Source organism: Manis javanica, chromosome 5, assembly GCF_040802235.1.
Source record: "Manis javanica isolate MJ-LG chromosome 5, MJ_LKY, whole genome shotgun sequence".
Taxonomy (NCBI): Eukaryota; Metazoa; Chordata; class Mammalia; order Pholidota; family Manidae; genus Manis; species Manis javanica.
In genome coordinates this window covers 171,295,730-171,309,010 of record NC_133160.1, presented here as the reverse complement: position 1 = coordinate 171,309,010, position 13,281 = coordinate 171,295,730, and the positions used below count along the sequence as shown (strand labels likewise).

The 13,281-nt window shown below is 45.9% G+C and overlaps 1 protein-coding gene across 13 annotated transcripts in view; it reads right to left on the bottom strand.

Moving 5' to 3' along the window:
• FAM193A (family with sequence similarity 193 member A) overlaps positions 1-13,281 on the bottom strand; it is a 191,948-nt gene that overhangs the window by 55,560 nt on the left and 123,107 nt on the right. For all 13 annotated transcript variants that reach the window (XR_005054173.2, XR_005054171.2, XR_005054172.2 and 10 more), the window contains 3 exons: positions 4,400-4,477; positions 2,787-2,899; positions 2,432-2,674 (listed from right to left, as the gene is read on the bottom strand). Coding sequence is in view for 10 of the 13 variants with exons in the window: in XM_036992149.2 (XP_036848044.2) it covers positions 2,432-2,674; positions 2,787-2,899; positions 4,400-4,477 (434 nt within the window). In the remaining 3 variants the exon portion in view is untranslated. The remainder of the gene's footprint in view (positions 1-2,431; positions 2,675-2,786; positions 2,900-4,399; positions 4,478-13,281) is intronic.

Genomic DNA, 13,281 nt, shown 5'->3' with positions numbered 1-13,281 from the left:
GGGGTACAACTGTTTCCTCTGCCATTTCCAAAAAGAAAGACACAATTTTTATTAAAATTAAAAGGGTGCAGAGAACAACCTTAGGATTTAGTGTTTGTTTTTATAACCACCAAAATTTCAGACACAGTTGAACAAAACTTTAAAGGCATTCATGTGACAAAATACTTAAAATTTTAAATACAAGGTCAGCTCTGGCCTAGTCAGTCATGATCTTAATTAAGTATCAGTTTTAGCAAGACATCTAATGGGCAAATGAAATATTTACTAAAAAAATGAAGCAGATTTCAAGGCTGCTGCCTGTGGAGGCGACTTAAAATGTATGCTTTTCTGTTGCACAGAAAGAGCTGGCACAGAGCTTCCATCTCAGTGCAAGTGGTTCAAGGCATGACCACGTGGACACCTCACGGTTGTATTAACATACCTTTGAGCCCATCTTTAGCCTCAGTATACAATGAGCTCAAGAAAGAAAAACCCAAAGAACTGGGGATCTTTTGGCTTTAGAAAAGAGTGGTCAGAACTGCCAAATGCAGGTCTTTTCCATTTTTAGGAAAACAAGTCAACAAACTAAAGTGTACTATAATCTGGAGCTCACCAAATAGCCCACCAGGTGAACCCGGTCAGTTGGTATGAGGCCACAACACATGAGGCCTCAATCAACTCTGATTCCCCCTCCTGAGGCATGATCATCATGACTCACAGGTGAGGAAAATTGAGGTCCCAGAGTGAAGTGAACCATTTGCTCAATGTGGTCATGGGGGGGCCTCAGTGACCCCAGGACCCAGCAAGCCCAGAGGGCACTGTAGTACAGTGACTAAAACTGCGTGATTCTAGCAAAAACACTGAGTGATGCCACCAAGAGAGAACAGACCTAGGGCAACACAAGGTTTCCAATCACAGCAGTTTATGTGTCAAAGATGCTGAGCACAAGCTGCTCAAGGCCAGATGCCCAGAGTGGCCGTGGGCAGTTCCGGCCCGAGGAACAAGACTCCGGCAGCCCCGCTATGGCACTCAGCATAGCCCAGGACCCATCCCAACCAGCAGCCATGTCCCAGGAGCAGGGTGGGTGTGGATAAAGTGAAGGTTCCTGTGCCCAGGATTCTCACCTGGCCCTGGTTGGCTAGCTCACTACACAGGTGTGGGCAATACGTTGTTACTGACTCTATATAAAGAGCTCTGCCCAGTGCTCTGGGCAAGACGGTGGCATGGCTGCAGGGCTGCAGGAGAGCAGAGCAGATGCTGGAGTGGTGGTAGCACCAAGGACAGAGACTGAAATGGTTGTGCGGATAGAGAGGCCCAGAGGCAGAGACTGGCTTGCTGCCTGCAGACTTGCTCTGAGTGGATGGGATTCTAGCGATTGGCCTGCCACTGTGGAAATAAAGTTGGGTATAACTGTTTCACCCCAAGAACGTTCTACTGTCATTTCTTTGGTCACAGGAATCCACAGTGAACTTGCCCAGGGTATAAACCCACTGGCCAGACAGTGGGCTTCCCAACATGAGCTGGTATCAGGCTCTGCACATATACCAGCAGTATGTTTCCGGAAGCTAGCTCAGGGCTGGCCAGAGAACCCTGCCCAATCCTCTGGGCCCCAGAGAGCACAGGGTTTCTAAGGCTCTGAAGCAGTTCACTGAGAAGAGCCCTTTAGAATTATTTTGTGTGATATTAAGAATTGAAAGCCCTCTCTGATGGGAAGCCTCAGTCAGCATGAAAACTTCGGACAGAGGTGGTGAGAGATCTGAGAATGGCTCAGCAGCCCAGGATGGGGCCACAACATCCTGGCAGCAACTGCCCAGTGTCAATCACCTCCCCAGGCGCTGACGCTTGCACACTCTGTGATGTACAGATGGCAAACCTAGGTTTATTCAAACACAATAAAGTAAAACACAGGCAAGCTGTCCAGAAGTCAGAGTGGGAAGCCTGGACAATGACAGGGTTGTAATTCCCAATAAGTGTGGGGCCCCTCATGTGACTACGGTGACCTGGTGAAGCCAGCACACCTTCTTGCTCCTACGGAACCTACGTCCAGATGCCACAGGGACATGCAACACAGAACCTGTCAGTCACTTGCTGAAGTGGTCATCTGAGCTCTTACCAAGACAGGGAACAAGCATGGACGCTGGACTGACCATGAAGTGGGATGGACGTCTGGCAGGCCACCCCCAACACAGACAGAATCAAGGAGACGCTTCCCTGCACTCCAACGTGGTTTTTCTTTACTGCCATTATTAATTCACCATTTTTTTTTTTTAGGTAATAAAATAGTGTCAAACTTTGCACTTACTGATTTCATGTTTTAAAAGTTGCTTAAAAAAAGGGTCTTTTCTCTTGAAAAGCACTATAATAGTATCTATACTTCTGTAGACATTACAGTCTATATTTCTCATTAATGGATTACTTAGTTTCTGAAACCTTATTACAAAGTCAAACTTACAAAGTTGGTGCAGAGCCATTGTCTGTGAGGAGGAGTCTGGGATGCTGCTGGACTGGGATGGGAGAGCTGGAGCCCGACCCTGAGCTTGCTGATGATGCACTAGGAGGGCGCATCTCAGAGAGATAGTCAGGAGCGGAGTCCACCTGGAGTGGCAGCTGGTGAATGTGGATGTCGCCAGCGGCGGGGGGGTCCATGATACCACAGGTGAGGATGTGAGAGAGGCTGCAGTCATCACAAGCGCATCTGATTGGGAATCAAGGACAGTCACCTAGAGAGCCGCCAGAGGAGGTCAGACCGTGTCTTCCCAGGGCAGTGCCGGACCTGCCCTCGGGTCAGGGAGGCCCCTTGTGCTCACCTTCTCCTATAGTTGCAGTTGGGGCAGTCGGGCATGCTCAGACGAGATGACAGCATGTGCCTCATGGCATCTGTGAAGTTGTTCTCACCAGCGGCTGCTTTCTTATTAGTTAACTAGTGGAAATCATAAAACAACAGGTAAAATTTGGAAGACACATCCCCCATCATGTTGTTCATATTATTCAATAATTATGGTAATATGTGTCACTTTCATTCAGAGAACAATGGTCACAGCTTCCTCAAGTGGGACAGGGCCAGGAAAAGGGGACAGCAGACCTGGAGTGCATACCAGCCATGGCTGAGCCACACAAAGGCCAAAGACCAGGAACCCCTAATAGCCTGCCTCACTTGCAAATGCACCCTAACACGCTTGCAGCAGACACCTAGACTTTACCCCAAATGTGCTGTGTGCTCAGTACTTGCTAAGTACCAGGAGCACAGAGCTGAATCATGTCCCCCGAGGAGTTTGGATGCTGGAAGAGGAGATACAGGCAAGAACCAAAGGGACAGGGAAGACCAGCATGTGGGAGGCACTGGCAGAGGTCTGCCCAGGGTGCTCCAGATGCAGAAAAGAGCTGGGCAGGGTGCCAGGCCTGAGGAAGACCCGTGGGGAGGCAGTGCTGCTAACTTGATCAGAGGCAAGGGAGGGAATCCAGGCAGGGGGAACAGTGTTGAGCTAGGCACCCACACAATGGCCTCCAGAAGGCCTGCTGGCCCTGCACAGAGCAGGAGGGGGCCTGAACTCAGTCTGAGGTAGGGGGCTGGGTCCCAGCTCCGCATCATGTCTGGGGGGCAGCAGGTCTGTGCCCACACGAGGGCCGCCAAGAGAAATGGAGGGCGCCTGCCCAGGCAGTTCCCAGGCAGCAGTGGCATGTGGGAGGAGCACAGCAAGGTCGGTCTAGGAGCTACCTGGAAGCACAGCTCAACTTTGAATCGACCAGGCGAGCCCCTGGGTTCCGGAGTAAAAGCGTGGAGACCAGCTCTGGCAAGAGCAACGGTGGTGGCTAGAAAGGCCATCTGCCAGAATAGGGCCCACAGCAAGGACTGGGAGGACAGTTGCCTCTTGTCTGCCTGCAGTGCCCAGAGGAGGCCACGAGGGTAAGGACACAAACACAGGTATGGGGGCCAAGGCCAGGGACCACGGGCATCTAAGGAAGCCTGAGGGGGCGATGCTGGCAACACAAAGGAAGGGCAGAAGCCAGCCCATAGCCAGGAACAGGGAGAGGCAAGTTCTCAAACACTCAAGAGCCCTGGGCACACCATGGCCAGGCACTGGCAAGCTCTGCCAGGGTGGGGGCAGCTGTCAGGGGTCTGAGCTCAGTCTGAGGTAGGGGGCTGGGTCCCAGCTCTGTGACCTCACTGTGCGTCACCCCCTGGAGCGTAAACCAGAGATGGCTCCACCCACCTAGGGGGACACTGTGGGAACCCAGCGGGGGCTGTGGCCTACAGCAGTCACTCAATAAACATGGGTTTTCCTGGAGGAATACAGAAGGTCAGGAAACAGATCCGTTCATCCAAAGGTGAAAAACGCTCTTCTGAGAGCGCTGTGCAGTGTGGCCTCGTCTCAAAACCGCTTGCTCCGCAGCCCACAGCGTTCCTCCGCCGCAGCCTCACCTGCTCTTCCGTGACTCGCCTTTGTTTGAGAAGCTCCCAGTCTTCTGTCAGCAGGCGCTGCTTGGTTCTCGCTGTCATCTAACAAGCACAGAAAAAACAAGAGGCCTTAGCACCACCAAGAGCCATCAGCACGGACATTTCAAGGGGAAATTTTTAGAAACTTCATCTACAAGAAACATCACCTGCCCACAAGGTGCAACCCTACAGATCCATTACCTGATTTCTATCTGAGCATCTTATTCAAGTTACTCCCAATCACCAAAGTACTTTTCTTACATGAAAACAGAGAAGAGTTCACATTAAAAAGAAACTAAGATTATAGCTGAATCTGTCACTACAGCAAATGAATAATCATCATTTGCTGAGTGCCCCATTATGCCCCCTGCATGTGCTAGAAAAGAAGCATGGCCCCACATGTGAACAGCTCAGGTCAGAGGAAAACCGCCTGAGGCAAGGAGAGGACAGGATACGAGTGAGAGATCAGATACAAAAGGGCAAATCCTGTGCAATCCCACCCACATGAGGCCCCAGAGGAAGGAAGCAGAGAGGCAGGTGCAGGGGCAGGGAAGGGGACCGGGGAGCTGGTGTTTTAATTGGGACAGAGTTCTAGTTTGGGAAGATGGAAAAGTCCAGACGATGCTGGTGGGGACGTCAACAACAGTGTGAATGTGCTGAATGCCCTTGACCTGTGCACTTAGAAATGTCTGCTACAGCCAATTTTTTTAAAAATTAAATTATTATTAATATAAAATCTTATGAAGGTTTCACATGAACACTGTGGTTTCAACATTCACCCATATTTAATCAAGTCCTCACCCCCCCCACCACAGTCACTGTCCATCAGTGCAGTAAGATGCCACAGAGTCATTACTCATCTTCTCTGTGCTGCACAGCCTGCCCCATGACCTACCTATATTGTGATGCAATGGCGAATTTTATGTACTATATATTTCACCACAGCTAAAAACAAAACAAAACAAAACAAAACAAAACAGGGGAACAGGGAACTAAGAATGGGTTCAGGCACTGTCTTACTTGGGAAGGAGAGGCAATGCGATGCTTAAATCTGGAATCTTGGTGTCTGTATAAATGTATTCTTGTAATTGTTAAAAACTTAAAAGAGAAAACCCCCAAAAAAAGAGTACTCCCCAAAACAATGGAAATGGGAGCTGTCTTTCAAATTATTAGAAGAAAAAAAGGGAGGAGGGTACAGTCAATCCTACAGGAAGACTATACTACCAATAAACCCTCCGAATGAATAATTTCATAAAATAAAATTCATGCATTTGACAAAAACAAACTATCAAGAAGAAATCAAAGTTGAAAGTAGTCTGTTTAGAAATAATTGGCAATGGAAGCTCCACAAATCATATTTTGTAAGATGTGCCAACATATAGAAGGAAACAGAGTTCAAGTGCATTTATGAGGGAGCGATCCAGGGCGACACAGAAGACCGAGGGGCACGTGCTCAACTGAGAAGCCAAGGGGCAGAACAAGAAACCAGCCTTAACAGGAAGGGTTTAGTTAAAGGGAAAAGCAGAAGCTGGGGAAACAAAGCATACTGATCAACAAACCCAAAAGCTAGTTCTCCAAACCAGCTGGACAAGGGGAGAAAAGGTGCAGCAGAAACAGTGGGAATGAGAGAGCACAGACCTTTCAAACCACAAGAGGAAACACCTCCGCACTTCATGCTTTTCGCATCTCAAGTGCTCCATCCAAGCAAGAGGCTTGTGGGCTGTCTTCCTATGCCTCACAGTGCTTTAGAAAAGCTGGGTCCACACTCAAAAGCTTTTGAGATTCCAGCTAACCACCAGGCTCTCTTCGCATCTCAGCAGCATGCTACGTAACAGCTGGGACGAAAAGCACACTGCCCTTGGCCGCCTAGCAGGACGGGCTGTTTCTGTTCAGTGGGCAGGGTGCTGAAGTGGGCGGGGAGACGCAGGCCCAGAGAAGGACCAGAATTCTACAGCCCCCGCTTTACCCATCTGCCCTGGGAGCACAAACTTCTAACCCTTTGTTTAAATGATGTGGATAATTTCCTAGGCAAATATCAATTTGAAAAGCTCATTCAAGAAGTAGAAAACCCAAAATAGACAAATAAATGTAAAGTCAACTGAAAAGGTGATAAAAGCTCCACAGTCCTTGTCCCCTGACCCTGCAAAAATGAAGCAGGCCCCACAACTTTACGGTGGGTGCTATCAAATCTCTTATGGTACAGAAAACTCAAACTACTCCTGAAAACTGATAAACACAGAACATTTCTCAGTTCATTCTATGAGACCTGCGTAACCTTCATACAAAACAAACCAGACCTCAAAGATGAAAATTCAATAATATTTTAGAATACAGACATAAAAATCCTAAATAAAAGATCAGCTAATTATATCATAATCTTCTAGAGGTAGGGTTTTAACCCCAGGAACGCAAGGATGTCTCAAAACTAAGAAACCTCATCTCTTAATTGTTATAGAAATACATTAACAAAAGACATACAATCAAATTCAATACCTATTCCTGTTTTTTACAAAAATTAACAACCTTAATAAACTGGAAAAATAAAGACACTTCTTTAATTTGCAAAAAAGTTTCACAAGTCTGGACAGCAAGTATCAGACTTAATGTGAAACATCCAAAAACATCCCACTGAAGTCAGAACTGAACAAGGATAAGAATGCTGCTGGCAAGACTTCCTCATCATGTTCTGCAGCTTCCAGCAGAACCCTAAAGTCACCAAGTTCCAATGAGGAAAGGGTAAAACTATTATTATTTGTTGATGATATCATGGTTTCCTAGAAAATTCAAGACAATCAACTCAAAAACTATGAGAGTTAGTAAGGTGAGATGACTGGACACAATAACTCAGCGTTCCCACGCACACCAGCAAAGCCTGCTTAGACAGCGTGCTCGCCACTGGAGATGCCATTCACAGCAGACCCTGAACGCTGCAGCACACCAAGGCACAAACTCGGTAAGAAATGTACAAACTATAAAACCGTAATACAGGATACCAAAACAACAGCCTAAAAAAACAGGTATGTACTATATTCTTAGAAGGTAAGTTTCAATATTGGTGCCAATTCTCCCTTTATATTATGTATGTCTGTACTTTGCAAAAAACATTTTTCTTTCACATGTACGGTTACTACTGCAAGTTTAAAAAAGATTTTAAATGAGGTATATATCAGGGAAGGTAGTCATTATCTCAGTACAGAGTGCAGGACAGTTGTCTGACAAGCACATTAACAGAAATTCTCCTTTGACCCTTTCCTCACATCCTCCGGGATCAATTTTTTGGAACATTTTTGGGTACCTGCAGGTTTATTATGTATGTGTCAAATAACAAAGGAAAAATTTTAAAAGCAAACAAAAACATAATTTCAAAGCTGTCATCTGTTTCCCACGTCCGTACTTACTTGTGACTACTCAATTATTTTACAGGTGCTCAACATTTTGAAACATTTCAATTATTATATAATTTCTACAATACTTATGAGAAGTGACTGATCCAGTCCAAGGATTCTAGCATAATGGCACTCTCCAGATATTACTAAACTTGCTCAACTTTCCTAATCTGTATTAATGGCATTATGGTTTCTTAATAATAGAGTGAAAATAAGAATGTATCTTTTGGTTGTTTTAGTGAGCAGGATGGTTTTCCTTTGTGAAAAAAAGACAGAAAATCCCTTTCCTTCTCCCTTTTCTTATTGTGGTAAAATACCTAACACCATTTTAGAGTTTACCAATTTAACCACTTTTAAGTGGCCAAGTTCAGTAGTATCAAATATACTCACACTGTTGCACAGCCATCACCACCATCCATCCCCAGAACTCCTTTCATCTTGTCACACTGCACCTCTATACCTGCTGAATGATAAATCCCCATTCTCCCAGCCCCTGGCAATGACCATTCTACTTTCTATGATTATGCTTACTCTAGTGGCTCATATTAGTGGGATTCTACAGTATTTGTCTTTTTGTGTTTGGCTTACTTCACTTCAAGGTTCTACCATGTTTTTAGGTCTTCCATTTATTTACATTCTTGACCCATATGGAGTTAATTTTTATATATGGGTTAGGTCGGGATCCAACATCATTCTTTAGCATATGAACATCCAGTTGTTCCAGCACCATTTGTTGAAATGACTGTCCTTTCCCCATTGAACGATCTTGGCTTCTTTGTCAAAAATCATCCGGCCCTATACGTGAAGATTTACTTCTGGGCTCTCTATCTCATTGGTCTTTGTAGTAAGTTTTGAGATCAGAAGTGTGGGTCCTCCAGCTTCTTCTTTTTCAAGATTGTTCTGGCTATCTGGGATCCCTTGAGATTTCCATATAATTTTTAGGATCATTTTCCCTGCATCTTTGGGATTTTGATGGTGCACTGAAAAATCTTTAGACACTTTGGGTAATTACTGACATCTTAATAATATTTTCTTCCAATCCATGAACATGGGGTACATTTTCATTTATTTATGTCTTCAATTTCTTTTAACAATGTTTTTATAGTTTTTATTGTACAAATCTTCCACCTCCTTAAGTAAAGTAATTCCTAATTTTAGATGCTATTGTACAAAGATTTGCATTTGTAATTTTCTTTTCAGATTGTTTATTTTATGTAGAAAAGCAACTGTTTTTGTATGCTGACTTTGCATCCTGCTACTTTGCTGAATTCATTAGTTCTGACAGCTTTTTTTTTTTTGCAGAGTCTTTAAGATATTCTACATAAAAGATCGTATCAACTGGAAACAGAGATAATTTACTTCTTCCTTTACAATTTGGGTGCCTTTTATTTCTTTTTCTTGGCTAAGAGCTCTGGCTAGAATATCTAGTACTATGGAATAGAAATGGTCAAAGTGGGCATCCTCACCTTGTTCCTGATCTCAGAGGAAAAACATTCAGTCTTTTACCACTGGGTATAATGTAAGCTGTGGGTTTGTCATATATGGGTTTTATTATGTGGAGACAGTTTCCTTCTCCTAGTTTGCTGTGTGTTTGTATCACAAAAGGTGTTGAATTTTGTCAATATCTGCATCAATGAAATGATCATGTGGGTTTTTTTCTTTCTTTGTTAATGTGGCAAGTAACATTCATCAATTTCCATTATGTTGAGCCATCATGTACTCCAGAAATAAATCCTACTTGGTCATAGTGTATAAGCCTTTTAATGTGCAGTCTGTGTGCTGGCATCTCGTTGAGGATTTCTGATGTTCATAAAGGGTACTGGCCTGCAGTTTTCTTGTGGTGTCCTTGTCTGGCTCTAGTATTCGGGCAATGCTGGCTTCACAGAATGAGTTAGAAGTGTTTCCTCCTCTTCAGTGTTTTGGAAAAGTTTGAGAAGAACTACTATTAGTTCTTTAAATGTTTGGTAGGATTCACCAGTGAAGCCACCAGCGCTAGGGCTTTTCTTTGTTGGGAGATTGATTACTGATTCAATCTCTTTACTACTTATAGGACTATTCAGATTTTCTATTTCTTCATGATTCACTGCTGATGGGTTTTGTGTTTCTAGGAATTTATTTCACCTAGGTTATCTAATTTGTTGGTCTATAGTCATTCATATCACTTTCTTATAATCCTCTTTATTTCTGTAGAATTGGTAGTAATGACCCCACTTCATTTCTGATTTGGGGAATGTTTCTCCTCTCTTCTCAGATAGCTAAAGTTTGTCAATTTTGTTGACCTTGAAGAACTGTCTTTTGGTTCCATTGATTTTCTCGTTTGTTTTTCTGTTCTTTATTTTGTTTATCTATGCTCTAATCTTTACTGTTTTCTCCCTTCTGCCAGCTTTGGGTTTAGTTTGTCTTTTTTCCTAGTTCTGTAAATTGCAAAGGAGACTGTTGACTTGAGATATTTCTTTTTAGTGTAAGCATTCATAGCTGTAAGAACATGTACTTAAAATAAATAAATTCGGTTTCAGCTTTACTTTTTAAGTGAGACTACATTTTCTTCCTAGAGAAAACATGTGTATTGTTATTTTTTATCAGAATAGCAGTGATAATGCTATGTATTATATTCCTAAATGAATAGCTGATTTCAGGCAACAGATATATTGAGAAGTTACTATTTCCAGAGGACTTCTCAGTCACAACAAAATCTCAGGAGCTGTCCTAGGGTGTTTATGTGTCCAGTCACAGTTCAACTAGAGAAGTGAAGACAGAATTTCTCTAGCTACAATTCTATCTACAGCCATTACACTTATAATGTGAAATAAGAAAGACCCCACAGGGTCCCCAGGAGGGCAGGGCATAGGCCAGTGATCCAAATCCCAGTGGGCCTCCATGGCTGAGGGGCCATGGGTGTAGCTGCTGTTAATGCAGTTATTTCACAGGATCACTATGAGCAGCAATGAGGCTGTAGGCACAGATTTCTTAGCACACCTGGCAGTGTTCAGTGCATGCTGGTTTCTTCACCTCACTCATCACTTCAGTTACACCATCTCTCTGAAATCACCTACAAGTTTGCAATTATGTCGACAAAACATGCTGGAAAAGTCAGGGACAAATCAGGATTCCCAATTCCAGTTAAGTTTCAATCCCTACAGAAGGAAATGCCAAAAGCAGGCAGAGGGCTCTGCTCAGATAAGGGACAGGCAACAGTCAGGGACAGCTAGCCTTAGCCTCCTGCTCAACATGAGGACTCACACTGCTCACATACCCACGGGCCTTCCTTTGCACCTACACTCACAGATGGTGTCTCCCCACAACGCTGCTCTGCAAACCCCTCAACTAGTACGTAGCATCAAACACAAAGTCCCAACTATCAGAGGCAGATTCACCCCTTACATGAAACTTCCAAGATGCAGGGACTCATAGGTCACTTGGTCCAACTGAATCTAAAATTCTTCTGTCAGTTCCACTCTGCACATGTCCTTTAGCAAGGAATTCGACTCCCGTATTACATGGCTCCTTCTCCTTCCAACAGCTTCAGGAATCCTTTCAAATGGCACAGAGCAATGCAGTCCCACTCGTAGTCGGGGTGCGGACTCCACTCACTGGGGCTGGTTGGGACAAGATGAATGTCTCTTTCAGCAGATTTCTGCATGGTGCAGGGGACACTGGCTGCCCCAAGTTCCTTAGGCTCCACTGCCACTTCTAGGGTGAGGGTGGCTCAACTTCAGTGCACTGGCAGGGGGGCTTCCTTTTCAGTCCATTGGAGGAGCTCATCTTCAGTCCACAGCTGCGGAGCAGGGGAAGGGGCTCATCTTCAGTCCCGTCAGGGGAGGGGCTCACCTTCAGCCACTCTGGATGGGGGCAGGGGTTCTGTGACCTGATGCAATACAACTTCCCTATAAGCTCCAGCTGGCAGGACGGGGACTGTGCAGGGGTCACCACCTCTTGTGCTCAGGACTGCTCACACACCTCCCAACAGGCAGCCTCGGGACGCCTCTGCAGGGGCTCTTCCTCTAGGCCCCTCCCAGCCACAAGGCCAGGCCAGGCCAGGCCTGCTTCTCACACCTCTCCCCCTGAGAGAGGAACACATTCCCTGTTCCTCAGAGCAAGAGCACCGGGGCAGCGTTCTTTCACCGGCTGGAGCCAAACGGCAAGAGTCAGCCAGGCAAAGAAGTTGGCAACTGGTCTTTCAGTTGCTTCCTGAGGCCTCTTCTGTACAGAGAACTGAAGATCCCAAACCCTGGGCAATCAGAGCCCTCCCCACTCCTCCCTTTACCTTTGTGCCCTAATAACCCCACCTGACACTGCCACAGGACCTTCTCTATAGGTGACCCATTAGCCACCTCACCACAGTCCAATTCAGAACACAAACAACTATTTACCGTAGTTCTTTTTAGTAATGACACACAAAGAATTTATGTAAAATTATAAAACATAAAAGGCCCAAATGAAACCAAAACATCATCTAATCTGATTTTGTCATTTCACAGGTATAAGACTAAAGCCCAGAGAGGGGAGAGGCTTGAACAAGGCTCACAATGAATTTGGGGCACAGCCCAAGGTGGACTGCCGCTCAGGTCCTCCCATGGAGTGAGCAACAGCCCCAAAGGAATGGCCAACTCCACACACCACTCAGCACTGGAGGTTTCCTGGAGAAGGTACTGCAGCTGGTCCCCACTGCCCCTGGCCCCCTGCTTCCCTCCTGGCTCCTGGTTCCTCCGCCTCCTGAACAGCAAACTCCTGAAAACTGGGTGGTGTGCATGCAGGCAGCAGAGAGGAGGACGGCTCAGGTGACTTGGGTGCTGGCTGCCGGATGTGCAAGGCCTCCTGTTGGTTGGAGGTCCAGCTCAAGGCTGCAGAGGCGTGAATGTAGCTGGGGGTGGTGGCCTGCCCTGGCCCATCAGCCTGCTACTCTTCAGGCAGGAAAAGCCACGGGAGAGGTCACAGCTTCTGACCCTGCTCCAGCATTTTCCAAACTGAAACCTGTCAAGCAACTCAGGAACAGCCCTGCTCCTACAGTGGCTGAAGCTGAGGAGTCAATGGTTGGTGACAAGCTACAGTTGGAGAATAAGTCTCTCACTTCATTGACAGATGCATGAATTAGGGACACACTCCCTCTGAAGAAAACCAGAAACAACAACTCCTCTCCACGCCCCAGCCAGCGCCATAGGACAGTAGGGAGCGTATTACAGGCACAGAGTGGCTCCTGAGGCCCAGCTCATCCTGCCATGCTGTGTGCACAGGGACTGTGAAAGAGACTGACAGCAGGTGCCAGCACAACTGCAGGGGATAAGGGACCGCACCGCCGAAGCTGGGCAGTGCTGACCTGGAAGATTTACGAAGCTGGAACTTACTCCACTGCAGCTGACCAAGGTTAGAGGTGATGCCGGCAATAAGAATAAGGCAAGAGACACCCCCAAGTTCTGAACAAGAGACCACCTATAGTTGCCATGCTGTGGCTGCAGAGTGCGGCCATGCAAAACGTCATGAGAC